The sequence below is a fragment of the Anser cygnoides genome, chromosome 8 (assembly GCF_040182565.1).
Source record: "Anser cygnoides isolate HZ-2024a breed goose chromosome 8, Taihu_goose_T2T_genome, whole genome shotgun sequence".
In the NCBI taxonomy this organism is placed as follows: domain Eukaryota; kingdom Metazoa; phylum Chordata; class Aves; order Anseriformes; family Anatidae; genus Anser; species Anser cygnoides.
The window spans coordinates 32,295,015-32,322,213 of NC_089880.1; the positions used below are offsets into that span (position 1 = coordinate 32,295,015).

General features: G+C 53.1%; 1 protein-coding gene across 1 annotated transcript in view; it reads right to left on the bottom strand.

Annotated features, from left to right (window-relative positions):
- Window positions 1–5,866: 5,866 nt before the first annotated feature.
- WLS (Wnt ligand secretion mediator) overlaps window positions 5,867–27,199 on the bottom strand; it is a 32,085-nt gene continuing 10,752 nt past the window's right edge. The window contains exons 2-12 of the mRNA XM_067001210.1: window positions 24,283–24,555; window positions 15,987–16,111; window positions 15,081–15,242; window positions 14,065–14,201; window positions 13,499–13,667; window positions 13,209–13,306; window positions 12,806–12,869; window positions 12,264–12,407; window positions 10,494–10,577; window positions 8,812–8,965; window positions 5,867–8,261 (exon numbers count right to left, since the gene is read on the bottom strand). Of these exons, the coding sequence (XP_066857311.1) occupies window positions 8,152–8,261; window positions 8,812–8,965; window positions 10,494–10,577; window positions 12,264–12,407; window positions 12,806–12,869; window positions 13,209–13,306; window positions 13,499–13,667; window positions 14,065–14,201; window positions 15,081–15,242; window positions 15,987–16,111; window positions 24,283–24,555 (1,520 nt within the window). The 3' untranslated portion in view covers window positions 5,867–8,151. The remainder of the gene's footprint in view (window positions 8,262–8,811; window positions 8,966–10,493; window positions 10,578–12,263; window positions 12,408–12,805; window positions 12,870–13,208; window positions 13,307–13,498; window positions 13,668–14,064; window positions 14,202–15,080; window positions 15,243–15,986; window positions 16,112–24,282; window positions 24,556–27,199) is intronic.

Here is a 27,199-nt window from a genome sequence, read left to right on the forward strand (position 1 = left end):
CTGCTGCTTCCCACAGGTCTGTAAGCAGAGGAGTTAAATCTCTTCTGGGGCATTGATCACAGCTGCTCCCGGGGAGCTCGGAGCCAGGGAAGTGAAGGATTGCTCCTGGCGGGACGTTGCTGTGCCACATTTAGGCTAACAGATCCACAGCAGCCTGAAGCAGCTGCAGAAGCCAGGTAGAGGAGCTGAAGGCAGGCTGTGAACGCCTGGATTGGAGCCCTGACGGCGACTTACAGAGTCACGAACCGAATTCAATACTAAACAGGACGAGATGCATGCGGCCTACGTGCTGATGTGAGCGGGGATCCGCACACACCTCACACAGGTGCCCTCCACGAGGGCGCAGGCTCCGTGCCACAAAACCAGAAAGCTGATCTCACCAAATCGCCGGGGCTTTCTGCCTGTTCAGACGCTTTGTCCTTTTAAGTGACGGCCATCCGGCCGCTGGGAACGGCTTTGTAGAAAATACCATCAGAAAGGTTTTCGCCGTGCTGCTCACAGCCTGGGAGAAGCTGGCTGTGACAGACCCATATCGCTCCCGAGCATCTCAGCGCGTGCTGGCACGCCGCTGACTGCCCCCATCTCAGCGGGAGGAGGGCTTGGCCCGGCGGAGGACGACCTTGGGAATGCAGCTGCAGGTGCCTGGCGCAGTAAAAGCTCTGTAAATCTCCTGCTGTGGCTGGAACAGGCGCTGGGGAGCAGCACGTCTACAGACGGTCTCAGACGAATCCTGGAACAGAGGGAGTGTGCCCCGCAAGGAGAAAATCTAGACAAAAGCGCCACTTTTTGGTCCTAACCCAAGCTTGTTTTTCCAAACTGTTGTGTGGATTTCCAGGCTATCATTTCTTATCTCTCTGCTTCTTGGTGCATCGCTGACTCCATGCTGTCCTCCCACCTGTTTTGGATCCACTTCCACCCTTACCAAGCAGCCTGGTAATGCCTGACCCTGCCCTAGAGCAAAACAAAACCAAACAAACAAGGGTGGGAGGGGGCTTTGGAGCTATTTCATTCTACCCCAGTGTTTGTGTCTAATCCAAAAAGCCCGGAGGATTTTTCTCAAGGAGCTTCCATGTTAACAAGAGGCCCTTTCAAGCAGTGCCGGTGACGCTGAGCTTCTCTGAAAGTTCTTGTCTGAAGCGAACAGTGGCAGGAGTAGTAATAACAACAGTAATAACGATGAAAAGAGGGGAATGAAGCAGATCTCTCTAACAGCACACCGATCAACATCGCTTCGTGCTTAATTCAAAGGGATGGAAATTAGTCCTAGTCAACTTTTATTGCATTAGCGAATTATTAGTGCTGTCATCGCAGCCGCTGAACCGCAGCTGCCTACAGAGCTGGCGCTGCTCGGGCCGTTTTCTCCCGCTGTGAATTAGGCAGCTCAACAAACCTGGGCTCGGCTCGGCGGTGCAGCTACGAGGGGCTGCAGGCGGGGCAGCCACGCGAGGTTGCCTGGGTTTGCCTGTGAGCAAAAGCAAATGCCGGATCCGGGCATCTTCTGGGCGATGTACGGCACGTGCTGGCGGCTGTGTGCTCCCGTGCAGATGTTGCTGCGCGGGGACTTGCGGAGGTCAGCCTGGTTGCACCCGTAGTGATGCTCTGCAGGCTCTCGCTCCCCAGCCCTTTTCTCTCGGCGTTGGTAAGGCTCCTGCCACCCCCAAAACATCTCGGTTTTAAAATGCCGATGTAATCCTAAACGTCCCTGCCGCAGGGCGGCTGGCAGCCAGCTCGTCCGTGCCCGTTTCTGCCCTGCCGTCAAATGTTCCCCCTGCCAGGTCTGCCCTCCCCGGGCTGTGGCACGAAGGCTGATCCCTTAGCCGGCCACGCTCGCCGTGGGGCTGCTGACGCAGCCGGTGCTCGGTCCCGGGTCCTCCCTGTGTGTTCTGCTGGCAGGCAGAGGCCGTGCCCGGCGCGTGGCCCTCGGCTCCCGTCTGCCTGGGCTGGGAGAAGCGCTCACGGCCCGCCGAGCATCCGCTTCGCCCGAATCCTGTCATTAACGGGGATTTCCAGGGACGATTTCTAAAACCTCGTTCCTGGTGTTTATGAGGTATTTATTAGCCACAAGGAAATGCTAACTAGCAATTATTAGCTTACCCGCTCTCTTGGCTAGTCACTTTTGCTCAGAGGCAGCTATCCCAGTTTCAAACAACCTTTCCCAAGTGTGGCACGATGCCGGGCGGCTCGCCACTCCCCGCCTGGTCCTGGCCTCTCCCGTGAGCGCCACGGGAAGGGAGCTGCGAGCCGGCCAGCGGGGACGCAGCCGGAGCCTGGACACCGCCAGGCTCACCAGGGGAAGGGGTGGGAAGGGGAGCCAGGGTGCGGCGCGGTGCCCCTGCCTCGGGAAGGGAAGGGCAGGCGGCCGGAGGAAGGATGTGGCCGCCAGGTGCTGGCTCCGTGCCCCGCTGCCGGTCAGGGTTTGCTGGGGCCGGAGCTGACGGCGACCAGATTTTCCGTTCGAAATGGAAAGCAGCTGCCTGCCAGAGCCCCTCGGGCGAGCAGAGCACGGAGAGCAGGGGCGAGGCGCCGTGCGCTGCTTTGCCTCCCCTGGTATCATCCGGGAGGATTCCAGGAGCTGGGAGATGGTGCGGGAGCGTGGTGGGCACCCACGGAAGGGGTGGCTGGAGAGGGTCCCGTCCCTTCTCTGTGCTGACTTTGCCAGAGATCGCTTCTGGCGGCCGGGGACCTCCCGAGACTAGCCATGCTGCACCAGGATGTGCTTGCCAGGGCTACCAAGCCCAGGCAGCGCTCCTCTTTTATCCACATTTGGGGCAGAAAATCCTCCTTTCCCACCCCCTAGCAAGCGCGGGGGGCCCCACCACACTTCATGGGTTTGCTTCAGAAGGGAGGGAGTCTGCAGGGCCTGCTCCTAGCAGAACCGGAGACAGGCAGACCTCACTTTCTGTGCTGCTGCAGAGGAGGCTCTGCTGCCTCCGGGCCTCACCTCCCGCAGTTACAGCACCCGGTTTTTGGGCAGCACTGCCTGGGGTGCCACTGGGGCATGCCCCAGGGGGCTGGGGCAGGTACAGAAGGCACGGCGGCGAGCACGGTGCCAGGCACCGGGGCTGCTCCATCCTCACCGTGCTCCATTTCCACTGCTTTGCCTCATGGGGGACAGACCTTGGGACATCATCTGAACGCCGATTTGGGTGTTGCTGATTCCTACGGAGGTACGAGACAACGGAGAAGGCAGAGAGGGGATTTTTCTCTGGAATTACAGAGATGAGTCTTAAAACCAGAAGGTGCGTGCCACCGGTGCTAGCTTATCAGAAGGGCTGTCCCTGCCCGGCAGAGCCGACCCCTGGGAGCGCAGCTCAGCCTGTGAAACACTCAGCAGAAAATGTTCCAGAGCGGCTTATCCATCGCTGAGCCACAACATCCATCTCACGAGTGAGCCTCGGCTGCACCTGGAGGAGTGCCCTTCCCCTGGAGAGCCCAAGAGGCTTTCAGCGCGGTGAAAGCAGGATGGAGAAACAGAAGAGAAGACGGGTGCCTGCTGCTGTTACAGTGGGTAAAACCATCCCTGACTCCAGATGAAGACGCAGCCAAAGGGTAGGGCAGCATTTGGACCGTCTCAGCCAGGGGCTGCTGCCCCACGCCTGCAGCACGGAGGGATGAGGCTCAGAGGAGCTGTGGGATGCTGTCACCCAGCAGCGCGTCATCTTCAGAGGGGACCATGAGGGTATCCAGCGCCTGGAGCCACTGTGCCGCTGCCCGGGGACATCCTGAGCACAGCACCAGCCCCCGCAGGCACCCAGCTCCCCCCGTGCTGCTTTACCTGGTGGGTGAGGAGGCAGCGAGGTGGGAAGCGTTTCTCTCTGGTGCTACAGGACGAGATGTGCTGCCGTGAGACGCCAGGATGCTCCAGCAGCTTCAGTGGGAGCCTGTTCCCTCTCCATGAGACAGGCCGGCCCAAAACAGCAGGGGAATGACCAACAGCATCAGGAGATGCTGAGCCCCTGCCCACCCTCGTGGGAGGCTCAGCCTGCGGAGCTCCGGCACTCTCCGTGAAGAAGGAAGAAGGAGCCAGCAACTGCAGCCAGGGTAAAATCTCGTACCCCATTTAAAACTCTGGCTCTGAAGCCTGGAGCTTGTATCGATTTCCTATGACAGTCAGCCTCCGGCAGAGGGAAAACTCAAGAAGCCATCAGCTCCTGTAGAGTGCAATGTCGGGTGCTAAGCAGGAGCGCAGACCTGTGACGCACCACAGGGCGAGATCCTGCCCGAAATAGGGCTGTTGCTGCCTGTTGCTTGCTTTCCCCGATAAACGTGCGCAGACTTCGTCTCCTGTTTGGGAACGGCAGTGGCAGCCTCGGCAGGGTGAGGCCGGGCAGAAGGGAGCCGCCGTCCCCGCGCCGCGCACCTCCTCCCCTGCAGTGCCTTCGCTGCAGTGCTCCCCCCGGCAGCACGGCCAGCCCTTTATTTTCATCCCAGGAAAATTCCACGCAAGAGGGATGCAGCAGAGATCCATACGGTAGGGGACATAAAACAAACCCCATGCAAGGGGGCTGCGCCGGGGGCGCTTCTCTTCGCAGCTCTAATCCTGCCGTCGCTGCGGGTGGGAGGGAAGGGCTTTCCCCTTCAAACAGCTCTCGCTTCCAAAGGCGAAACGCGGGCGCAGAAGGTGCAGAAGGTGCCATTTGGTTACGCTGACCAAACCTCTAAGAGGTGACCGAGTGGCTTGGGTTGGGCTCCATCCCTGCGGCGATGCCCGGCCGCACCAGGAGGGGCTCGAGCTGGTGCCAGGCTGCGGGGACCTCACGGCACTGCTGGCACCCCCCTGTGCGAGGCTCTGGCACCAGCCCCGGGTGTTTGGGGTGTTTTTTCCTCACCTCAGTGCACTTCCCTCAAGGCATGCAGCAGCAGCAGCGGCGGGGCCGGGAGCTGTGAAGGCGGCGCGGTGCAACGGGGATTTGCTGCGCTGCTTCGCAGCGGGCAGCCCGTGCCCAGACCGACACGGGCCCGTTCCCGTAACCCCTCCTTTGAAGCTTTATTCGGCGTCCTGTGCTCGAGCAGCGGCACCCGGCAGCGGGGAGCTTGGCAGCCCTGCCCGTTCCCCCCAGCCCCGGGCACCGGGGCCGGCAGGGGCGGCCGAGGAGCTCCGCAGCCCCCGGAGCCCCGCAGGTGCCGGGCGGCCCCGCGGCTCCCAAAAAGTGCCCTGGGGAAAGGAGCAGGGAGCCCCCCGCTGCAGGGGGCTCCGGGCTGGTGGTTATGGGGCTGCACCCGCTGGCACCCGGCCTCCCCAGGCGCAAGGGGTGCCAGAACCTCTCCGGCCCGGGTTACAGGTGGAGGCGGTGGGCTTGGCGCCGCAGCAGCTGCTTGTACCCCGCTTACCTGCTGCAGGCTCAGGGTGGGAGGCAGCGGGGAGCTGCCGTGCCCACGCTGCCAGACGGTGCTGGAAAGGGACGGATTTTGCCCCGGGAGCCTTCCCCAGCAGGCGGCTGCGCCTTCGAATTCGGAGCAGGTGGAGGCGGACGCCCAACTCCTGAGGTCGTGGAAGAGCCGAAGGAAAACCAAAGGGCTGCGCAGTGCCCACCCCACGCCTCGCGTCCTCTCCGGGGCTGCCAGCTCCACGGCAGGACCCCAGCACAGCCTCCCGAGACAAGGGAGAAGCGGCGCTGCCGACAGTCCCGGAGCAAAGGGCTGAAGGACAAGCAGCCCTCGGTGCCAAAGCCCCGCGCTGCCGCACCGCAAAGGGTTTGAAGAGAGATGAGAGGGAAAAGTGTCAGTGCGAGCTCTGCTCAGCACCGAGCTGCGGGGCCCGCGGCTGCCAGCCGGCTGCTGCCTGCGCCGAGAGCCAAACGCAGGCAGCCAAGGTCCCAGCAGAAGGGCCCCGGTTGCTCAGTCGGTGAGCCAGGCCAATGACAAGTCCACAATATGGTATATTTTATTTAAATTAACAAATCTACACGTTTTTCCAGGTTGCTTAAAAGCATTCTGTAAAAAGTGAACTCAACCTAAACAAAAAAAAAGAATATATTTTAATAAGACCCAGGGACTATTTCCGAGACAGATGAGTAGGGCTTAGGAATTAAGAAATAAAAAAAGTACACACACGCGCGCGCACGCTCACACATACACACACCCCGTAAACAAATTGTTAGTGTTTGACACAAAATTTGGTTTTAAAGCTGCAATGCCCCGTTTGTAAAGAGCCTTTACAAAATGCAATGCTATCCTAAGCTGTAAAAGAAACCATGGACACATCTATGGGAACAACATAAATATCACGTAAGAACCCAACCTAAAAAGAACGTTAACGTTGCAAAGTCGAGCACTCAGCCAGGGGAATGACGGAGTTATGATTGCGAGCATTCGTCTAACCCACTTTGCAACAGGACAACTGCTGCTGCACATCGTGCCTGCTCTCCCCACAACTCGTTCCTGTAGGTAGATGGCATACGGGTTGCACGTCGCCATCCGTGCTGAAGGTGTGGTCCCAGGAGTTACTACTTACGCTACAGCGAGCACGCCCCCTTCTTTTTTTCATTTCCTTTAACCATTTCCTTTGAGTACAGGGGCATCAGTGTCCCGCTTCACAAAAATATAAACTTACCCCAAATGGTTGGTGTTCCAGTTCAAGTATCCCAAACCGTCCAGAGCTCCTTCTTTAAGGAGCATTTAGCACTTTTTCTGTGCTACGGCGATCTCACACGTTCAGACATAGCAGCACGAGGGACTTCACGTGGCGTGTGGCATTCGGTGTCCCTCATCGCTCCCGTTAACAAAGCCAGGGAAACCCTTCTGCGGACGGGGTCTGCCGGGCACGCTGTGCCGAGCCCCGTTTGATGGTGCACAGCCTGGGGCTCCCAGCAGCTGAGGGGCTGTAAAATTGTCTGTGCTATCCTCTCCTTCAGAGCAGCAGCTCCAATAAACGGCACATTAATGCCACTTCAGAGTGCCGTTCTTACTGGGGCCGCAGCAGGGCAGCACCTCCTGGCACAATGCATTTGGTGCAGTGGTCCCGGTGGGAAATGCAACAGAGAGCAGCAGTAGATTACCTTGTGGGGACAGAAGTGGGGTGGGGAGGTTGGGCTGCATGTTACTAGGGGTTATCAGATGTGCTAGTGCCAGGTACCAAGGCCAGCTGTGTCCTCAAGTTCTCTCCCAGGCCTTACAGCAAGGTGGGTCCTGAGTAGCACCGACCCTTCTGGCTGTGTCCAAGCCACCAACACGTCTCGTAACTTGCCCCCAGCACAGCCCAGTTTAAGCCTCCACCCCATGCGAGTTCGCACTCCCCTGGCACTGGTAGCCGTCTGAGTCAGACCAGCAGCCACAGCACGGGGTGAGCGTCCTCGTCTGAAAAGCAGACGTCTGCATGAGTGTGCGCCATGTGGACTTCCCCTGGGAAGGGCCCATCTCCTGCCCACCCTGGGGCCCTGCTCTTCTGCCCCTGGCATGTAAGCAGCAGAAAAATGAAGGAGATGTATCAAAAAGGCAAGACAGAGGAAGACTAGAGCGAGGGGAGCCAAATGGGGCTGAGAACAGGCAGGAGCTGGCTGTGAGATCAGTACCTCTGGGCACTGGGACAGGAGCACACACTTCTCCTGCAATCCAGTTTTTACATTCCCCTGTATTTAACAAACAGCTGTAAAGCCTACCGAAAAAGCGTGGTGTAGCTGCTTCTTTTACTACTTACATCTTAAATACGACGAACAGTCTACCCCCTTCCCCAGCTCTATTTCATTCAAGTGACAGGTTTGCTGTGGGGCTACAGAGCTATACCAAAGACCTCAAACACTGTTTGATGCAATTATAGATGAGTGAATTAAATGCTTTCAAAATGAAGCCTTAGTTCTGCTCCGTCCCCCCCATCCTCATGCGCAGGCACACACACACAGCCCAGCAAAAATGGCCCAAGGCCAGGTCTGCCACTTGTACCGCCTGAACGTGCGACTTTGCAACATTAATGCTTTTCTAGCAGATTTTTACGTGCTCAAGTGTAACACAATATACATATCCCTCCCCCCAGAAATAACTACAACATATTAAAGAGTTTACAAATGTTATGCTCGGCGTCACTGCTCTGTGAAAATACACTAGATGCTGGGTGCCCAGAAAGCAAGTTATGTCGGACACATCTCCTGCAGGAGGGCGTTGTGTCGTCCTGTGTACTCCACTTTGTCTCGCGTCTCAGCTGCCGGGATCTCGGCCTTACTCCTGAGCCTCCTTGCGAGCCAGCTTGTAAACCTCTGTGGGGCCGTCCACGTGGGTGATGGTGGTAGTGAGCTGGAGTTCCTCGCCGCTGCCCACTCCCAGGTCACCTGGGAAACAATAACGCCATCAGACTGCCCTCACGATACAGTACTGTGCAATTAAGAGGCAAAAAGATCTGTTTTGTTCAGCCCAGGCTCTCAGGAGCTACCTGAACTATGTTCCATGCAGTTTCTATGAATGCTTTTATTTGAAGTCATTTAGATGTGAACATATTGTCAGATGAAGATTTCTGTGCTACTGGAGGCCACCGGAAGGAAACCAACAGCACTGCCATTCTCCCCTTGCCCCAGTTCCAATCCTTTTCCCACCCTTATGTTTGAGCTATGCAGTCACGACTGGGCAATACCAAAAAATTACAAAAAAACAAGCTAAAACGTTTCAGACAGCCGTGGCTGAATATTCAAACCTGTCTAGCCTAGTCAATAATTAAAATGTCTGCTGGAACAACAGTGCTTTGAAGAACAAACCCTCGTTTGCATAACATTTCAGTGTGCTGCATGTGCACTTTGGCAAAAAAGATACACAGAAATACCCCCCACTTTATGTTGCTGCCTTCCTGTGGTAACCTTCACACGTAGATGACTTGGAGCCATTTACCGTTTGACTGATCTTCCCCATAATTCTTGTGTGACGGCGCGTACAGGAACATGAGTGCGAAGACGTAGAGGTTCCACATCCCGTAGATGCCGGTGAAGAAGGCGCTGTTCACCTGGATCGTGATGTCCCCCCACTTCCAGTGGCCTTCCGTCACCTGCCCGAGAGAAAGCGGACGGTCAGTGAGGCCAGAGTCACACACAGATGTGACCCCTGCGGCTCTGGGCTTGGAACAAATCCACGAGAAAAGCCTTGGTTCCCCAGGAGGAAGACAACGCATGTACAACAGCATCAGTCCCCCCGTCAGGGAAGCACTCTTTTCTTCAGCATGCAGGAAAAAATGGTACTTACAGTGACTGCACCAGGATTCCTGTAACTTTGATCTATCATTTTTAACCGTGGCACAGTCTTTCACATTCTGCAATAGACGGCTGTCAAAGCTGGCGTGTTCAGCAAAGGCTGTCACACGAAGGGCAGTTACCTCAGAGACAACTACTTACATCTGAAAACATCAGACTTCTATAAATAGGCCTCCTATACAAGGGAAAGCAGCACGAATAATGTGAAAAGTGAATGTGCTGAATGCCTTCTTGCTGCTTCTGCCTTACGAGAGAGGCCCAGGCTGACTGCATCAGCCTTAGACATAGAGATCTGTCAAGATTTACCAAAATATCATCAATATTGATACGACTTGAAGACACACACACTGTTCACAGTGAAGTGCTGCCTTTCCATTAAAGGGAGAGACACAAGGCAGCAGCATGCCTTTTCCTGATAGGAAGAGCTTTCCCGTGAAAACACCAGGACGTTCTGCTCTGAAGAGGAGCCACGGCAGCGCAACCTTGCCTTCAGGGGAAGGCAAAAGCTTAGCCTGAAAAGAGTAGCTGGACAAGATCGTTTGTGTTACGCCCATACGCAGTGACAGCTACAGTCATTAATACTCAGTGATTAATTGAATTGCCAAGTGGCATTTCTCATACCATTGCTTCAGCCTAACAGATTTTTAAGAGCAAAATCATCTGCTGCTGTGTTTTCCATTGGGACCCACCACATACCCCAAAGCATAAGTGATGCAGGGAGTGAGACCCTGCAGATGTAGTTCTGTAATGCAGGATTTGCAAGGCTGTACAACCGTTCTCCTGAAACTACACGCTGCTTATGCTTAGGAAACTGCCATAAGACAGCATCTGTTTCAAAGATGTCACTTAACAGTAGACTGTTACTTGAAGTAAACCATCAAAGTATATTTAAACAGCTGTATAAGCTCATGCGTACAGAGAGACTGCACCATAGCTCGGAATAAATAGGTATATATCCTGCGAGAAACAACAGGGCTGCAAAGTCAAAACCAGGGCAGACTGAATTCTGGTATTTCTTTGTGGGCATAAAAGCCACCAGATTCTTTTAATGTGAACAGAACATTTTTGCTCTTGCTGAGTTCTCAGAAATGACTAAACTGTTTTGGCTGATATTTCAAAAAACACAGACCCTGTGAGCCAAAGGCCTTTGTGGAAGTTTCAGTGTTTCAAATACATGAAAACAACTTCTTAAAAAGCAACTTATTATCAAATCTACCTATAAGACACAGGCCTGGTCTCTCTGAGCTGCAGGTAGCCCAACCTTCCTAGCACGTGGGGAATTTACGGCTGATGTTTTCAAACGCAGCTGAATTTCGTCACGCTCACCTGGCTCACGATGAAGAAGATGACTGTCATTGCTGCACAAGCCAGGGTGATGAGCATCAGGAACTTGAACCTAAAAATCAGCCCCTGTTTAGAGAGAAATGTCACTGGTCACATTAACAGAATCCACAAAAACCCATTTTTGTTTTTAGCATGTACAAGACACGAGTATAAAAAAAAAAAAAAAAAGAAAAAGGAAAAAAAGGGTCCAACCCAAGAAACCCCAAACCAAAACAACCTCCACCCACTCCTTCGTGCTGCATTCATGACAGCCAATATTCTCCGTTCCCCACACACGTCTGCATTCCTCCCCGATGCTCCGAGCAGGGTGTGCGTGTCTGGACAGCTCTTGCTTTCCATTACAGCTGCTTTTGTGACTGATTTACGAAGAGTTAATGTGAGAGGGGAGGCAGGTCAGTCTGAGCTATGGGTTTCATCCACGGGACAGCCTACCTGATAGCTCACAGCTTTTGTTAAACAAACATCTGTGGAGAGATTTCGGGTTTTAGCAAGACAACGGGACACTTGTACGGTGATAGCAGGGGTCTGTATGGGCTAATCCCCACCTCCAGAGTCCCTCTGGCAGGGAACTGCAGCAATTCTGAACGCTTGTCAAAATTACTTTGTGCACTACAAAAGAATGTAAATTATAAGAAACTTTATGGCTCAAAATCTCTTGGCTGGGAATCCTACCATGTACTGTATTTGCTCTTGATAGTTTTAAGTTTTTATTTAAAAATTGTTTTGGTTTTGTTTTTTTCTTCTTTTTTTTTTTTTTTAAAAACCATTTGGGGAATTTTGATGGAAACGTCTGTGTGTGCGTCATTACTGGGCTCCACAGTGACAACAAATGACCATTAGTTTAACTCTTCCAGACCAGATTCGTGCTTGCCAGATGGTTGCAGTTACAGCACGGCTGCAACAGCTCTACAACACAAGCTAACATCCCGTGCCTCTTGCTAAAGGGAAAGATGGAAAAAAAAAAAAAGCTGAATATCTTGTGCAAATTCTCTCAAGTCTGATCTTCTATTTTTCATGTGCACCCCTGATGGGTGATAACCAGCCTGTTGAAACCACAAGTGACCATCGTTATACACAACAATGCTGGTTATAAATATTTACACAACCACGAAAACAAGAGGCTCTCCCAGCTCAAGCAGCTAAAGAGAACTCCTCATGTTCTGCAGCAGCTAAAGACAGCTAGGGCAGAAACAGCATACAAAATTACAGGCTAAAAAAGGGGAAAATGAGCTGAGCACGTTGGGTTTTGACCTTTGTGTGACAGTTTCTCTCCTGCGATTTGGTTAGGACTACCCCATAAATCTGAATTTGTGCCGTGGAAAAACTAGGTGGTTTTGGTAATACTTGCCATTAAACACAATCATTAATATTAGAGAAGGAGAAACTGAGGTACAGGGAGCACTTTCTCCCCGTAGTAATTTAAATGGCAGTTTGGGCAATTTTATTCTATCCCCCAACACACATCAGTAAACCTGGAGATGAAAACCACTCAAAAAAAAAAAAGGCAAAAAGAGAGCTGGCTTACACACCCTCCTGAGGGATTAAAATGTTGTATCGGGACCAAAGACCCAAATAAAGAAAAAAACGTAACAGCAGTTGGAAGGAACAAAAAGGCAGCTGGGGGACTTGAGAGCAGCTGATGAGGATCAGGCCTTCCAGTTCGGGCCTGTATTGACAGCGAAGGTTTCAGTGTAATCCTTAAGGGTGAAAATGCATTTTGAAAATAAAGACAGTACAACAAGGAGTGCCTACCTCATAATGAAGACAGCGAACCTTGCTCATTGCCGGCAGGCTTGACTGCTTTCCACTGATGTTTCTGAAAACTTGGAAGACCATAAAACACAGGAAGAGAAAATAAAGGCACAAGCAAATTCCTGCAACTATAATAAAGGCCATCTGAGCAGTGTAAGTTAAAAGAAAGTGACATGAAGTAATAGAAAACATCATTCAGGCGATTCACTTCTAATACGATCAGGAAGGTCATTAGTAAGCTCCCTGTGGGATGGCCATGATGGCACCCTTGACCTAGATCCCCCGTGTTGCCTCCCAGACCTCGACGTCCCGGAGCACAGCACCGGTGCTGGAGGTACCTGGCACTAAACCTACCACGACCACCTCTTCCAGTCACCGCCAGGGTCCCCTACAATGTCCGAGCCCCACCACACAGCCTGGCCAGGAGAAGGAAGGTCTCCCACAGCCCACGGATATCAGGCAGGAGCACCCGCAGGACGGGACCGTCTCCCTCAGCTACCGACACCGAGCGCGCGGGCCTGCCTGAGCCCGGACAAGGATACAGCCAGCTCCGTGCCGACCTCGGTGGTCCAGATGCTGTAGAAGGGGTTTTTCAGCTGCACTCCCCTGCAAAGAGGAGAAAAAACAGAGCTGCGACACAGGCCACGAGGCTGACAGAGAGCCCCATGCTGCTTTCCCTTGTGGGCGAGGAGGACACGAGGTGGACACGTGTCTTCCTGGCCCTCCGGAACAAGATGTGCTGCTGTGAAGTGCCTGAAGGCCTCAGCATCTTCACTGGGAGCCTGCTCCCTTCCTCACGAGGCAGGCCTGCGCATCCAGCCCCAAGGATCGAAGCCCTCGCTCCCCGAGGCACCTCGAGCCCCGTGCTCAGAGGTCCCAGCCTCAGCCCGCCGCTCGGGGGAGGCCTGCCCGGTGCCCACCAGCTCAGGGCAGCGCGGAACCCACCTCTCGCACATGTCGAAGATGAAGAGGCAGAAGGAGCCGACAGCTATGGGTCCAACCTGCTTCCAGTACCCCGAGAGGCGGTTCCGTTCGTTCTGGTCCTAATCGAAGGGTCAGGAGGTGGGGAGGAGGAGGAGAGATGAGGAAGAGCAAGTTAGCCAGCAGTCCTCTCACCAGGAACGAGACCCACAGCACTGTTTCCAAATCCCGACAAGCGAGGAAAAGGGAGCTGTCAGGTATTGCTGCGAGGGCCAGGGGGGCATGGAAACCACCTTCCTTTCTGTCACACCCACCATCATGTGCTCTCCGCAGAAGATGATCCAAAATGACAGGAGCATGGCATAGAAAATGCCTTGTCGAATGTCTCCGAAGAGCAGCATCCACGTCCAGTCAAAGCCGATGGAAAACCACTCCACTGGGATGTTAATGAACGTCATGGAAATTCCCAGAGCAAAGATCACCCTGGAGAGGGAGAAACACTATCTCTGTCTCTTTCCAGTTTGCAGGGAGAAAACACAGAGCCGCAGCAGCCAGAGGTGTGCCCAGTGGGTGACAAGAAAACGCGGCACTGTTCAGGCAGGGGCAGCAGATTGTCACCAGGGCCAGGAGGTGGCACCTCCTGCCAGCAAACCCCCTGGCACTAAGCTCCTCCAAGCAGCCACGGGTAAATGCAACATCTTCTCTGGGAGGTTAGCGGGGAAGCAGAGAGACACTACTGAGGTTTCTGGGTGCCCCTGGGTAGAGGGAATGGACAGGAGAGGGAGAAGAGACGAATCCTGTCCCCAAAACACATGCCCTGCCTGGGAGCAGCCCACCTCGGCCAGGGTCACCTCACCCAGGCACCCGCGCCCCGACTCACTTCTCCAGCAGGACGGGAGCGCGCGTCATCAGCGTGATCCGCCTCCAGTACCAGATCATGATGATCAGAATGCTGGGGGTGAGGAAGGTTTTCATGGCAAACCACACTTTTGTAAAGCCTCCGTTTTGATGGATACCCTAGGGAGAAACAAGGTGGAATGTGACAGCTGTACAGGTTTTTAACATCGTTACCTCTGTGCCTGTGCTTAGAGGGGCTGGCAGGAGAGGCACACACGTTGCAGCGTTTGACATGTAGCAGATGTAGACTCAACCGCTCTTTGAAAGACGCGGTCTGGCCAACACAGGGAAGGGAGCAGCTGCCTACACAGCACCCAGGCCATCTGAGCAGGCTTCAAAAGTCCCGTTGGAAACAAATGCCAAAACCCGCAGCTTCCATCGCGAGGTGGGAAGCGGTCTGAGGGAGCGGCACTTCTGACACAGCGTGGAAAAAACTGACAGCACTGCTCAGACAAGTAACAAGATACTCATGGAGCTAAGTCACCGCTGGTGGGCAAAGCAGTGACCAAATTAATGCATTTCTCCAGACACATGCCCTCCCACCGCCGTCTGCAGCCACCACAGCCTGCTGGCTGACCGCTGCTGAAAGGGACAGCGGGAGGAGGTTTTCCAGCCGGCAGCACCCGTGGCCACCACGTCTCATGGGAGGGCAGGAGCAAGGACAGCCGACTGCCATCTCGAGCATCTGCTCGGCGACAGCCAGCCCTGAGAGAGACCCGGTCCCCTCCGAGCCCTGCTGCTCTGTGCCTCTCATTTCCCCGTGCTCTCGTCCGTGACAGGCAGACAGGTCCCTGCACCATCCCACGGAGGGACGGATCCCTCGCGAGGGAGGGAAGTTGGGGTGCCGTGCACGTTTTCAGGCAGAAGCTACCCAGGAAGAAGAGCAGGACTTTTGCTGCGGATCGAGGAGGAGAACCAGATGGGCTGCAGGTGCCCCGGCTGGCTGCGGCACCGCGGGGCGCAGTCCCTCTGAAGAGGGGCAGCCAGGCAGACACTCACCACGAGGCGGATGTCCTTGATTTCCCCAATGCCCACATTAATGCCTTTCCTCTCGTTCACGGGCAGACGGATGTTGATGAGGTAGTACTTGTGAGCCACGCTGCCGATCTCCATGAAGGGAAGGAAGTCGCAGTCGTAGTGACGGCCTTCGGACTCCAGGGTCTAGCAAAAGGGCACGAAGTGGCAAGACTGTGGTCAGCCACGTCCTGCATGGTGCGCGGCTGCACAGGCCCTAACGCTGAACTTGCCTAAGAGCATTATTGGCACTGAGAGACCATCTGCTCATCCCCACCTTCTCTGAAGGCCTGGGGAGAATCTGTGCAAGTCTGGAGACTCACCAGTGGGTTGGGGACCTTTTTCCTGAAGTTTCTGATTGTTTTGGGTCAAGGTACTCAGTTCTCATTGCTAGCTGTGCTTGTCGCTTACAAGATTGCAGCTTGAGGCGTTAAGAAGTCATTTTAAGAAACTCCCACCCCACCTCTCCCAGTTCTGCGAGTGCTGCAGTGTCCCCGATGGGCTATTTCCTTGCTACTCCTGAAGAACGAGGCTTTGTCCATCACAGAAGCACAAGATGGAAAGCTCCAAGTTCTCCGGAATGGTTTTGGGTAAACAAATGCCAAAGCCTTCAAGTTTCAGCCAGGCCACAACGTTAGAGGCCACAACAATTCTGCCTGCACCTGGATCTGTGCACTGACCTCCCACCTTTTCTTCCTTACCACCTGGCTTCACCCCTTCTCTTGTGCCACAGATAGAACTAAGCTGCATGGGGAGCTCATTAGATTTTCAAAGATTTTGAGCCAAGAGAAAGGTGACAAGTCTGCAAGATACAACTGAACAATTCTATGAAGCACCACAAAGGAAAGGAAAAGAACAACTCCCACCCCCAGCATCATCAGAACACCTTACTTTTGGAGAGCCAAAGGTGCATTTCAGCTTCCTGATCTCTATCGCGTGTGCTATTTCTTCCCATTCATCAAACATGTTATCGCGATACGCTAATGACACATCCAGGGTAATTTCTGCGTTTTCTTCTGCAAGAGGAAGGAAACATGGAGCTCGTTAGACACAGATGGTACAGAAAGGGAGGAGAGCCTCTGTATACAGAAAGGACCTATGAGAGGCACACAGTTACGGAGACGAATGGAAATTTTTGCATTCTGAATGTTTCAAATTACATTTTTCAAAACATTTCTCTCCCCTCTGGTAGAGAAGAAAGAACCTAATTCTTCCTGGTCACGGAGGTCTGATGTCTTGCTAACATACCATGGTGTGCTGCTGTACTATGGTCGGGGGTGAAGAGCATTACTTATTCATATAGCATTAGAAACAATAATTCATATAAAACTGGAGCAGAGACAGTTGCAGAGACAGACGGTCGACCAAAAAGCAGTGCAGCAGACTTCACTGTGTGCTGGCAGAGGAGCAAGCAGACACGCCGTTACCCAGACTTTCTGCAGGTACCGCAAGGGTACGCAATAGGTCCTTCTGCTTCGGGAAGCAACGACATTGCATCGCAGGATTTACCTTATATTGACATTGAAAGAGCTTTGATTTACAGAAAACCACACACACACACAAAAAAGAACTATACAACAGTATATACTGCGTATGGTCAGTTGTATAAAGAAGATCTATGCACCTAGTGGGACACTTTGTTCATTCAGACAGGGTCACGTTCGTCGTCTATCAATGTAACCTCAGGGTTCTTCTGGCTCATCATCCATAAGCATTAAGAACCCAACACCTCGAATAAAGAAGTCTAGAAAAATCCCCTTAACACAGGGGTTTTCTAGCAGAGAGATTTTAAATGGAAGAAACAAAAAGGATCACAGAGATCCCTGAGTGAGGTGGGGAGGGGGGCACAGTGACACTACTGGAGGGTCAAAAATGCCTCATCAAAAGCACAGATTGCTGCAGAACTGCCCAGAACTGCTCCTAAAAGACAAACCAGTGCTCCCAGAGTGATAGCAAAACAATACCCAGTTCCTTTTAAAAACAAAAAAAAAAAAATGAAAAATTGAAGGTGGCCCTGCTGGAAAAAGGAAAGGCCTGATAAACAACTCCACATGAAGGAATTGAAGTCTCCTATACGTATTGTTTAACCTAGGCAATTCTACGCCGGGGCTTTGGGGTCCTCCCCCTGCACCTCCCAGCACTGGCTGGTTTCCACCCGCACGGCTGCACCAACTTGCACGCCGGCAAGCACACACAGAACTAATATGCACCCAGGTAAGGCAGCCACACCAAGCTTGGCTCAGCAGTTTCGCATTCTCCCACACCTGGAGGAAAAACTAGAGGGGCAAATCACGACTTAGGAGAGGTGAGGTGGGGGGTTCCTGGGCTTCGGGCGCTGCAGTAGGCCAGCAACTCCACCCTGAACCGCGGGGCAGGAGGCGTGCAAACGTCACACGGAGACCCGCAGCTCCAGCGTGTATGTCGGTGTTTTCCGTTCTCAGAGCACCGCTGTTCCTGTGGGAAGAGCCGACCCATCCTCTCCTGGGCCTGTTCACAGGACGGGCACGGGGTGTACCTGCCTTTAAACACGCTCTTGCTGGGGTGCGGCCAGGAGGTCGCTGCTGCGAGGAGGAAACAGGGCTAGAACAGTCTCATTGAGGTACCATAAGCAAGCCAGCTCATGAGACCGAACGAGTTACAGTCCAAGTCTGCCAAGCAGCAACACATAAACACAGCTTAAAAACCCACGGCAAGCCCGCACCGGCTCCGCCAGATGTGAAATCCTCCCCAATTACCAGGCACAGCTCCAAGGCGAGGCTCCGACGGAGCCACGCGCCCTGCAGCATGTGCACGCTACAGCCTCGCCTGCTTCCCTCAGCCACCAAACCCCGGGCGAGCCGCTGAAGGCCGTGCCAGCTCCGCGCGTTATTCGCTGTGCCGGTGCCGCGCTCCCGCCGCAGACCGCTCGTGCCGGCGGGTCCCCGCGCAGGGTGCGGTGGCTGGCACGAGGTCAGCGACGCCCCCGTGGGCAAGCTGACACACACACACACCTCCCCGCAGGGCTCCATCACCGCCCGCATCCTGGGCAGGGGAAGACGTGGAGGCCTGCAAAATGTCACAGCCCACGGCTCCGCACCAGGGACCCCGCGGAAAAGGGGCCGTCGGGGCAGCACCCTGCGCACGGGGAGGGGGCTGCAAGGAAAAACATCGACGCTCGACGAGCTTTGAAGTTCAGCACAGCGCGCTGCGCCGCGCCGAAAGCAATCTGGTCCTCGTAACTCCGAAGGAGACTGTTCCGTGTCTGCCAGCGAGCGGGAGCCTCTGAAGCGCCGCGTGTCCCACATATTTGTCATCTCCTTCGGTTTTATTTGCGTGGGGGACATGTGGTGGCACACTCATCCCAACTGGTGGGAAGGGGCGTGGATGGGATCTGCGGTTCAGACTTGCTATTTATACGGCGTTTGGAGGTGGCTCTGTTCTGCCTTAATGTGGATGCAACAAGATTTGTCCGAGCATTTTTTCACGCACACGTGATCTATACCATCCAGATTGATACCGGGTTCCTCCCCGCAGCAGCCGTTCGTCGGGTTTCCACGAAATAGGCATTTGCCGTCTGAGATCCGCTATTTAGGAGACCAGCAAAACCAGATAAATGGGAACATAAGGTTAAACTTGGCCCAATTAAAAAGAACTGCAAACTTCATTTCAGAAGCCATAAAACCAACTGGAATGCTTGGGAGTAAATCCAACGAAAACAGCTTTCATTATTTCATCTTGGTAATCCAAACGCTGCTGCTGCCATTGAGGATGAAAACCAGACGGCAGAAAATATATACCAGCGTACCTCTTCAAAGCAAGGCGTTATAATCTCCCTTTGAATTTCCATCATGCTCTGGATCAGGGTAACCTCTCCCATTAGAGCAGAGTCTGGACGAAGGCCCTCCAGGGCCATCAACACCAGATACGTAAATCATCGTAGGGGGAACAGCCAAGGACAGGGACACGCAGTTCGGCAAGAAATGAATCTGAAGGTTTGCAACTCATCCGCATTAATACTAAAACGGAGGGTGGTGCACAGACAAAGGGGGGGTGCCCGGCCTCCCCCGGCCCCGCAGCAGCTCTCGTGCCTCCGCCTGCCCGCAGCAAGGGGGAGAGAGGCAGCAGCTGACGTGCTGCCGGGCCTAGCCTCGAGATAAAGGAGAGGTGTTTCAGAGCAGAGCTATTTACTGTCAAAACAGTGCATGGGAGGAACGCGCAGGAGGCAGGAGACTGACAGTCAAGTTGGTTTTTACTTCTGCTTTCTTCTTTTTTTTTTTCCCCCAGACACACTCAGCCGTGCCCTGGGAACGGCGTGCTGCCAAAGATAAAAATCGACAGCGGGGGAAAGTCACGCAGCACCCGCACGAGCTGCACAAGGACCATTTTCTCATTGCTATGAGGGGATGCCCTCCCTCCGGGACACCTCCGTGCCCTCCGAGCACTCTCCCGGCAGCTCAGGCTCCTTGTCCCCAGCGCTGGACCTGGGACCCGGACGAAGCAGCCCGTGGCCAGCTGGCTGCAGGAGCGACACAGCCCTGCGGGGGAACGCGGGCTGTCTGGGGACCGGGAAGCATTACAGCAGCCAAATCCTAGCGGGGTCTCGGGTCGATGGCACCAGCTGAAGCCAAGAGATAAGCAAACAGCTTCCTAATTTTCTATAAAGAAGCAAATGCAGGCTGAGGCCAGGTTCAGAGGAGCAGGGACAGAGGGCAGAGTACTTTAATTATTCAAGGCTGAGCCACAGCAGAAGAGGAAAAATACAAGGGAGGAAGGAAGAGGACAAGCTGGCATCTACCTGCACTCAGCTTTTCAGATGCTGCCGTACTCAGGGAAAGTCATTACTCAGTTCCTCCACGCATGCTAAACAAGATTCTCCAGAATTTCCTGACGACAAAAGGTACAAATACATAGATAGAAATCTGTCTTACCCAGCACCAAGAGATGGAGTTGTGCGTGCCAGGCCTGTGGCAGAGCGATGCCTCAGCAAACCTGGCCACACAGACCTCGTAGATAAGGCCTGTGTAATTACCTCTGCTACTAGCAGCTCCAGCGCAGAGCGACAATCTCGCTAGTGTCACAGGTTTATCTTAATAATAAAAAAAAATAATTAAAAAAGACAAGTTTGTTTAGCTACCTGCATGTCCCGTGGATGACCAACCACAGTAAGAGATGATCCCGGTGGTGCTTCCAGCTCAGATTTCTCAATGACGCCCCAGCCACAGGGCTACAGAAGGCTGCGGGGAGGAAGGGGCTGCTCGGTGCCTCTCGTGCTCTCAGCACCGACAGCCCCCACTCCCTACCCTTTTTTCCCCTAGTATTTTACTGCTGATTATTCAGTACCCAAGATCTTTTCCATGATTCACTTTACAGCGCGTTATTCGCACAGGGGATCTTCACTCGCACAACAATAGTCTAAAAATAGAGAAGTAGTTTCGGGGATGGCTCTGTGCCAGCTGCATGCTAATACGGCTATCTGGGAAGAAGCGTGTGCTAGCAAACAGAGGTGTTAGAATTATTCACAATATGCCTCTGTGCTTCACTAGCTCTCTGAAGTTACAAAAATCTCTGAAGAGACACAAATTACAAGAATCCGAACAGGAGCATGCAGCACAGCCATGCTGTACACCATTTCTTTCTAAGAGCAAAGCAGCAAGAAGTCTCTCACGTATTAATATTTTAAGTTCACTGGATATAAAAAGAGAGGAAAGCACGTTTTTTTAAAGAGAAGACTTGCAGAGGCCCCTCCGTACTGCTACGCCCTCCGATAAATAAAGGCGCCATTATCTAACGCCCAGCCCAGCGCAGCCGTCACTTTGTACTCCTGAGGGACGGCTCATTCATCGATGCCAAACCGCTATTAAACCATTTCATGTTTATTTTTCCCCGAGGTGACACCGGGGCAGGGCAGCAGGCTCTGCGGTGCCTGCACGCCTGCGGCAGGTCCCTGCTCGGCGAGGGATGGAGGTACAGGAGCTATGGCTCGGCACGTACACACGGCCACGCTGCAGCACAGCTCGGGGAGCAGGGCCCACGTTCCCTGTTCACAACACTACTGCTTGCCGAGTGTGAAGGGCCCGGGCCCGTGGCAGTACGCCAGGCCAAAAAACAGTGGTAATAAAAAAAATAACACCCCTCCAGGATCACAGCACACCCCGCAGTGTGTCCCTGCAGTACCCCATCCACCGGGGCACGCAGCAGCAGGAAGCGAAGCAAAGCAGGAGGGAGTGCTGGCAGGGGACCCGCGGGACCCTCCGGTCCCCCATCCCTCCCCTGGAAGGGCCTGCTGGTTCCAGCGACGGGAATGAGACCTAATTGCAGGGTACGAGAGAAACACTCCAACTTTCACAAGCAGCCTTTATGCGAGCTAGGCACGCGGGGCTGCTGGTGGTCAGCCAGCACGGTGTCACACTGCTGCTGCACCCTGCAGCCCGGCCCTCCCACAGCTCCGTGTCACCCTAACCCTAACCCACAGCCCCTCTGGCTGTGGGGGCAGCACGGACCCCCCCCGCCACAGCTTTCGTGATGGGCAGCATGCCTAGTTCCTCTTTGTGCCTCCCCCCCCTCTTCTGGAGAGGGTCCGTTTTTCAATGACCGAATGCACAGCGCATTGAGAAAGGACAAAGACAACTTGGATGCGAGATTAAGTCCAAGTCGCTGGCAGCTCTGCACGAGGGATAAACATGAGGGAAATAAAATTCAGCTGTTTAACAGCTGAGCTAGGTCCCAAGCAGTCGAATGCAGCAGGGCAGCTCCTCTGCAGGGCAGGATCCCAGCAGGGTGTTTCGGATGGCATTTCAGATGGTGCTTCGGGTGTCCCCCAGCACTCAGAGCAGCCCACGGCAGGGAAACTCCTTCCTGACGGGTGACGGAGCCTGGGGGCCCCCGGCTGCTCCCGGGGCGCACTGAGCACACAGATGTCCCCCGTGGGCACAGAGGCGTCTTCCCAACGCTGCTTTGAGAGAAGAAATCCGGCGATCTCACCTCTGGGGAGCCGATTCCAACTGTCTGGTAAATGAAGCTCGTAAAACTAATGCAGAGTTAGCAGCAAGATACAGACGCGCATACGTAATTATTTTAGGTTAACAAGTTTCCTGCTACCTTTTTTTTTTAATTTATTACGACACAATTTAGCAAGCAAGAAGAGTGTTATTCACTGGTTGCTTAGATTTCACACTTAATTTACATCTGACTTCAGCTTGGCATAAAGCGTAGGAAAACAGCGTTTTTAAGCTTTCCTCAGTCAATGAAAGAAAACCCTGAAGATGTGCCAAATAAGCTCACTGAAAACAAAGTATTAGCGTGCCACGTCTCCCAACACTTCTTACAAACTAAGAACACCGGCAGCCACGACCAGAAACCAAGCCCCCCGGACTGCAGAGCTGGTACAGCTCATCCCCCAGACCTTGCTTTTATTAACCAGAGATGAGTTTTTCTGTTTTTTTCATCTCAAAGAAAATTTGAGTTGCTGTTTGGCACCCCAACGGCCTCTCCAGGCACAGCGGCCTGGCGGAGCCAAGGAGCCGAGGCCCTGGTGAAGTTACAGAGCTGCTCTCCATATGTTAGATAATTACAGGGTTAAGAACGTGCACGCAAGCTTTAGAAGACCTCATTTTTAGCTTCCCTCGATGACGACGCAGCACACAGCCGGGGAGGAGCAGGCCCCTTTGACCAGGCAGGGCGGTGAAGGAGCCGCAGACGCTTCGCTCCCCGCGGGCACCCGGGCACTCGAGCCAGGCCCGCGAAGAGGCAGACGGCAGCAGGCAGAGAGCTGCCAAAGCCCCAGGTTGGACCAGTTTGAGAAGTAAATTGTTTATTTGTTGTTAGGTTATGGCTGTTAGAGAGAGGGATTTTCCAAAACACTCTACAATGTGCAAACACGCCTTCAGCTGTTGTTTCAGTAAGGGGCAGAGCAGCCTGCCCTTGCTGCTCCTGACTTCATCTTGCAGGCTTTTGTAGGGGTTTTTGCAAATTTCATCTTCTTCAGGTACTGAGGTTGAATCCCAGTAAGACAGCTTCTTCCACGGTTCCTGTACCTGTACAGTTCTTACGTTTAATTTGAACTCTGTCCTTTCAAGGCCAAGAAGTATTTTCCATCTGCACTTATCAAACCCAAGCAAGCCTGTAACGCAGCATGTGATGGAGGGCAGGGCAACTACTGCAGTTCACCAGTGAACAAACTCAAATTGCAGAAGAAATTAAAGTAATAACTATGGCAAAGCCTCAGTAAATAAATAATCTATCTGCTACCCGATGGAGAGTGTGCATTTACAGGCAGTCTCAGAGTGAGAATTCCTTCTTACAAGCTCCTTCCTTGTGTACGTGTGCAGATGGATGATTTCATTTACTGACTACTTCAGCTCACAGTTTAGAAACTGACCACACAAAAGTGCTTGGTGAACACGGAGCAAGACAGCACGGCTTAAAATCTGCAGCACTGGGAAACAACCAACCAGCTGAAGTATCCATACAAAGAAGTTTTGGGGCAGAGATAAAAAATCGTTTAAAATTACATCCTGAGACTGCTTTTCACCACCTCCACGCAGACTGAAGCAGGGGAACTAGAGCCCAGTGAGGTGGCGCAGCAGCAGGCGAGCAGCCTCCGCAGGGGCGTCCCCACTGCCACCGCCTCCAGCAGGTCACTGTGGTGGCTCCGGCACCTCCCTGCAAGCCAAGCTCCTCCAGCCAGAGCCAAGCTTACCCCGTGGAGGATGCAGGACTCAGCTCACCAAGCAGTTGCACGTGTGCCGAGCCAGTGCAAGGAGCGGGATGGAGATGCTCAGAAGTGGGACAGGTCCCTTTCAGCTTTTCAGGGTTCAGTGGTATTATCTACTGGAAACTGTTGCTGCGTGCTCAGCAACTTGAGATATTTTGGAAAACTTTACGAAACCCAGCAGCGCATGCTATGAAAGCAAGTTGCTGGATTTAAGCCAGTGCAGGTCCTGATATTCTGCGTACTTTAGCGCGGAACCTGTTCGCCATTTGCTTAGCCACCCACTAACGCAGCGCAAGCAGCTTTCCCTGGAGACGCCCACATTGCACTGCCTCGTTCCTAACCCCCAGCCTTGGCACGGGTTGCTGCATCGCCTCGCTGCGTGCGGGCACGTCACCAGCTAGCACGTGGTGCTGGATAAAAGCAGATGGATGAAAACAGACACTGGGGAAAAGAACAGCCCACAGTCCGCATGTAATAAAGGGCAGTGCGACTTACTCAGGTCGTTGTCCATCTTGAAGGCGATGTCCAGCTGCATGATGAAGAGCATGAACTGGAACCAGGGGCTCATCTCCTTGGTGGGGAGAGGGATGTGCACGGCAAACACGATGTCGTTGGCCTCGATCTGCCTGCTCACCGCTTCGTCGAAGTCTTTGAGCTTCTCACAGTGGTTGGGTCCCCAGGGCATCAGCCACTTGGTTTTGTGGTGGTTTTTTCTTACATCAATGCACTTCACTGACATGTAAGGAACAGCTGTCGTGGGGCTGGGAGCTGTAAATGAAAGAGAACCACATTTTTAGAATCTGGAAACATCGCACGTAGTGGGTTCCCCACCGAAGTATGCAGCTCCCCATTCAGCTATTTGAAGGCAATACAAAACAAATGCATCAAATGATGCTCCTTCACAGCTCCATGATCCCGTAGTTAAGTAATTAAGTTTATTACGTCTACAGCCGCATTACTGACTTTGTAGTGGGATCAAGTGGGAATTAGCTGAAGCAGCAGGAACCCGCCGACTCAGTCTCTGACTCCTCAGTTACACCAGCAGCAGACTGGAAGTTACTGGCACCTTCCTCTGGGCATGCACCCTTCCAGCTGGCTCACTCAAGCAACCCCATATGCAAAGCCCATAGCCATATCACAAACCCAGACAGCTGAACCCATCCGAAACCTCATCCTGCAGCGCAGGGAGAGACTGCAGTGATCTGAACCACACGTAGCCGAACAACTCAGCAGGAAGGCTTTGCTCCCTGCTGAATCAAAGTTCCTCCCGGAAGGGTGAGAGTACTAGGATAACGTGTCTTCTGGAAAACGCCAAGGAAGCAAAAAGCTCCCAGCACCGACAAGCTGAATAATGCTGCATTTTTCTTTACTGAGTCAAGGCGTGATCGGAGAACCGAGCTGAATGCATGGGCACGAGACACCCGTTTGCATTATATCAGGGATATAAAACATCCCAGATCAGCTAATTAAAACTATTGGGGATTATCCTGCTCTGGCTTTACATCCATGAGGAAACAGAAACCGAAGCACAAATGGGGATGGAAGCAGACGAGAAATGCATTCAGCTGCAGCCAGTCTTACAGTACCCAACGTCAACACGAAACGCCTCCAAATCTCTCTTTGAGAAAGAAGAGGCTTTTAGAAAGAAGAGGCTTTTAAACTCACAAGTATTTCTCACGCAGTTCTGCCCTGCAAAGCCCTCTGGTGAAAGCAGCTCTGCTTCGTTTCTGCCATCATTAGGGACATAAATATTTTAATGCTATCTGCATGCATCAAGGACCGGGAGCTCTGACGGAGCCGGTGCGACCTGGGGGTGCCCATGGGTCGGGGAGCTGAGGGGCAGAAGCTCGGTGGCAATTCTCCTGTCCCTGATGGACCTGCTCCCTCTTTGTCACAAAAAGGAGCACTGTTCTGCACAACAACCAGCTCAGCACTTTTTAAAGACCCAGTATATTTTGCTGTGATTGAAACAGAAGTGTCTTATTTCTGAAGTACGATCTGTGAGTACCACTGGATGTGCTTTAATTAATTTATTCCAGCTTCACGGGTTTTGGAAAGCAGAAGGAGCAGGTTAACTCTTTCTTTTTAAGATACTGAAGGTTTTATTTACTTCTGTTTTCACTGGAATTTGGAAAAAATAAAGTTATGTGACGCCACTTTCTTGTGGAATGACAGTTATTAAAGAAAACAACCCCCTCCTTTTTTTTTTTTTTTTTTTTTAAGTGAAAGCAGTGTGCAATTAAAAAGTTCAGGACAAATTTAATAATGTTAAAATGCTCTAATGCAAATGAGAAGCATTGAAACGTTCCTGTACCGTGAACTGAAAGAGGGAGCATGTAGAAAACCAGGCAAGCCACTGCCGTGCTGTCACCATCGGCATTGCAACAGGCGGTGGGGGCTTCCCAGCAGACCAGAGCCTCCCGCACAACACCACAGCACGCGGTGACACCTACGTGCAAACTTTGAGCCCTTCAACGAGAAGAGCAGAGCAAAAAGCGGCGCCCACCCAGCCCCAGCTGCCCGGCTCCGTCCCGGACAGAGCCAGCTCACGTCGGGTCAGCTCAGCGCGGCGCCACCCGCACGTCACGGATCCGCAGCACTGCTGCATTTCAGAGCATTTTGAAGGCCCTGCCGTCCCCTGGGAGCCACGGAGAGCTCGCAGGTTACGGCAGCTCCAAAAAAAAGAGCTAACCCTTGATATGCCAGAAAGCAGCAGAAAAATATAATGAGTATTCAAAAAAAAAAAAACCCCATCCTAACTGCAAGCCCGTGGTTACAGAACGCTTCCGTGACGTACCACAGGCACATTTAACACGGCTCACGGTGCCACGTTCTTACGTTGTTTCTCGATGCAGAACCCGGTGACAGAGGCTAAAACTGCAGCCCCACGTGCCTGTTACGAATACTGCTGAGAAATACGGCAGGCGTGCAGGCTGGGCGCTCTCAGGGCTCTGCGAACCCTGAAAGATCTTTGTGCGATTTGAAAGTAGGCATCGCTGAATTAAGAGACGTTGTTGCCCCTGCAGGGAAGGCTCACGGTTCTTGCTTTGATGCAACTCATTATAGCCATAAATACACATTTTCATCGCTGACTGATTATGATTTTAAAGCCTTGGCGTGCTGACACCCACAGCCCCTCTGCCAAAGCTACAGCTCCGAGGAGCAGGAGACAATCGCTATATATATATTTCTTGTCAGGAACTGCACACCAAACAAACGTCGGCACTTGGCTTGCATTACTTGTTTGGCTCCGTTCCCATTAAATTCGAGCGAGTGTTGAACCAAGTGGAAAAAAAATGCTTTGTGAAGCTGCAGCCAAGTCAACTAACAGTATTACAAAGTGCTATGCAAAACAAAGCTAGCATCAAGGGATTTCAGCTACACACTGGTGCCAAGCAGGCTGCTTTCAACC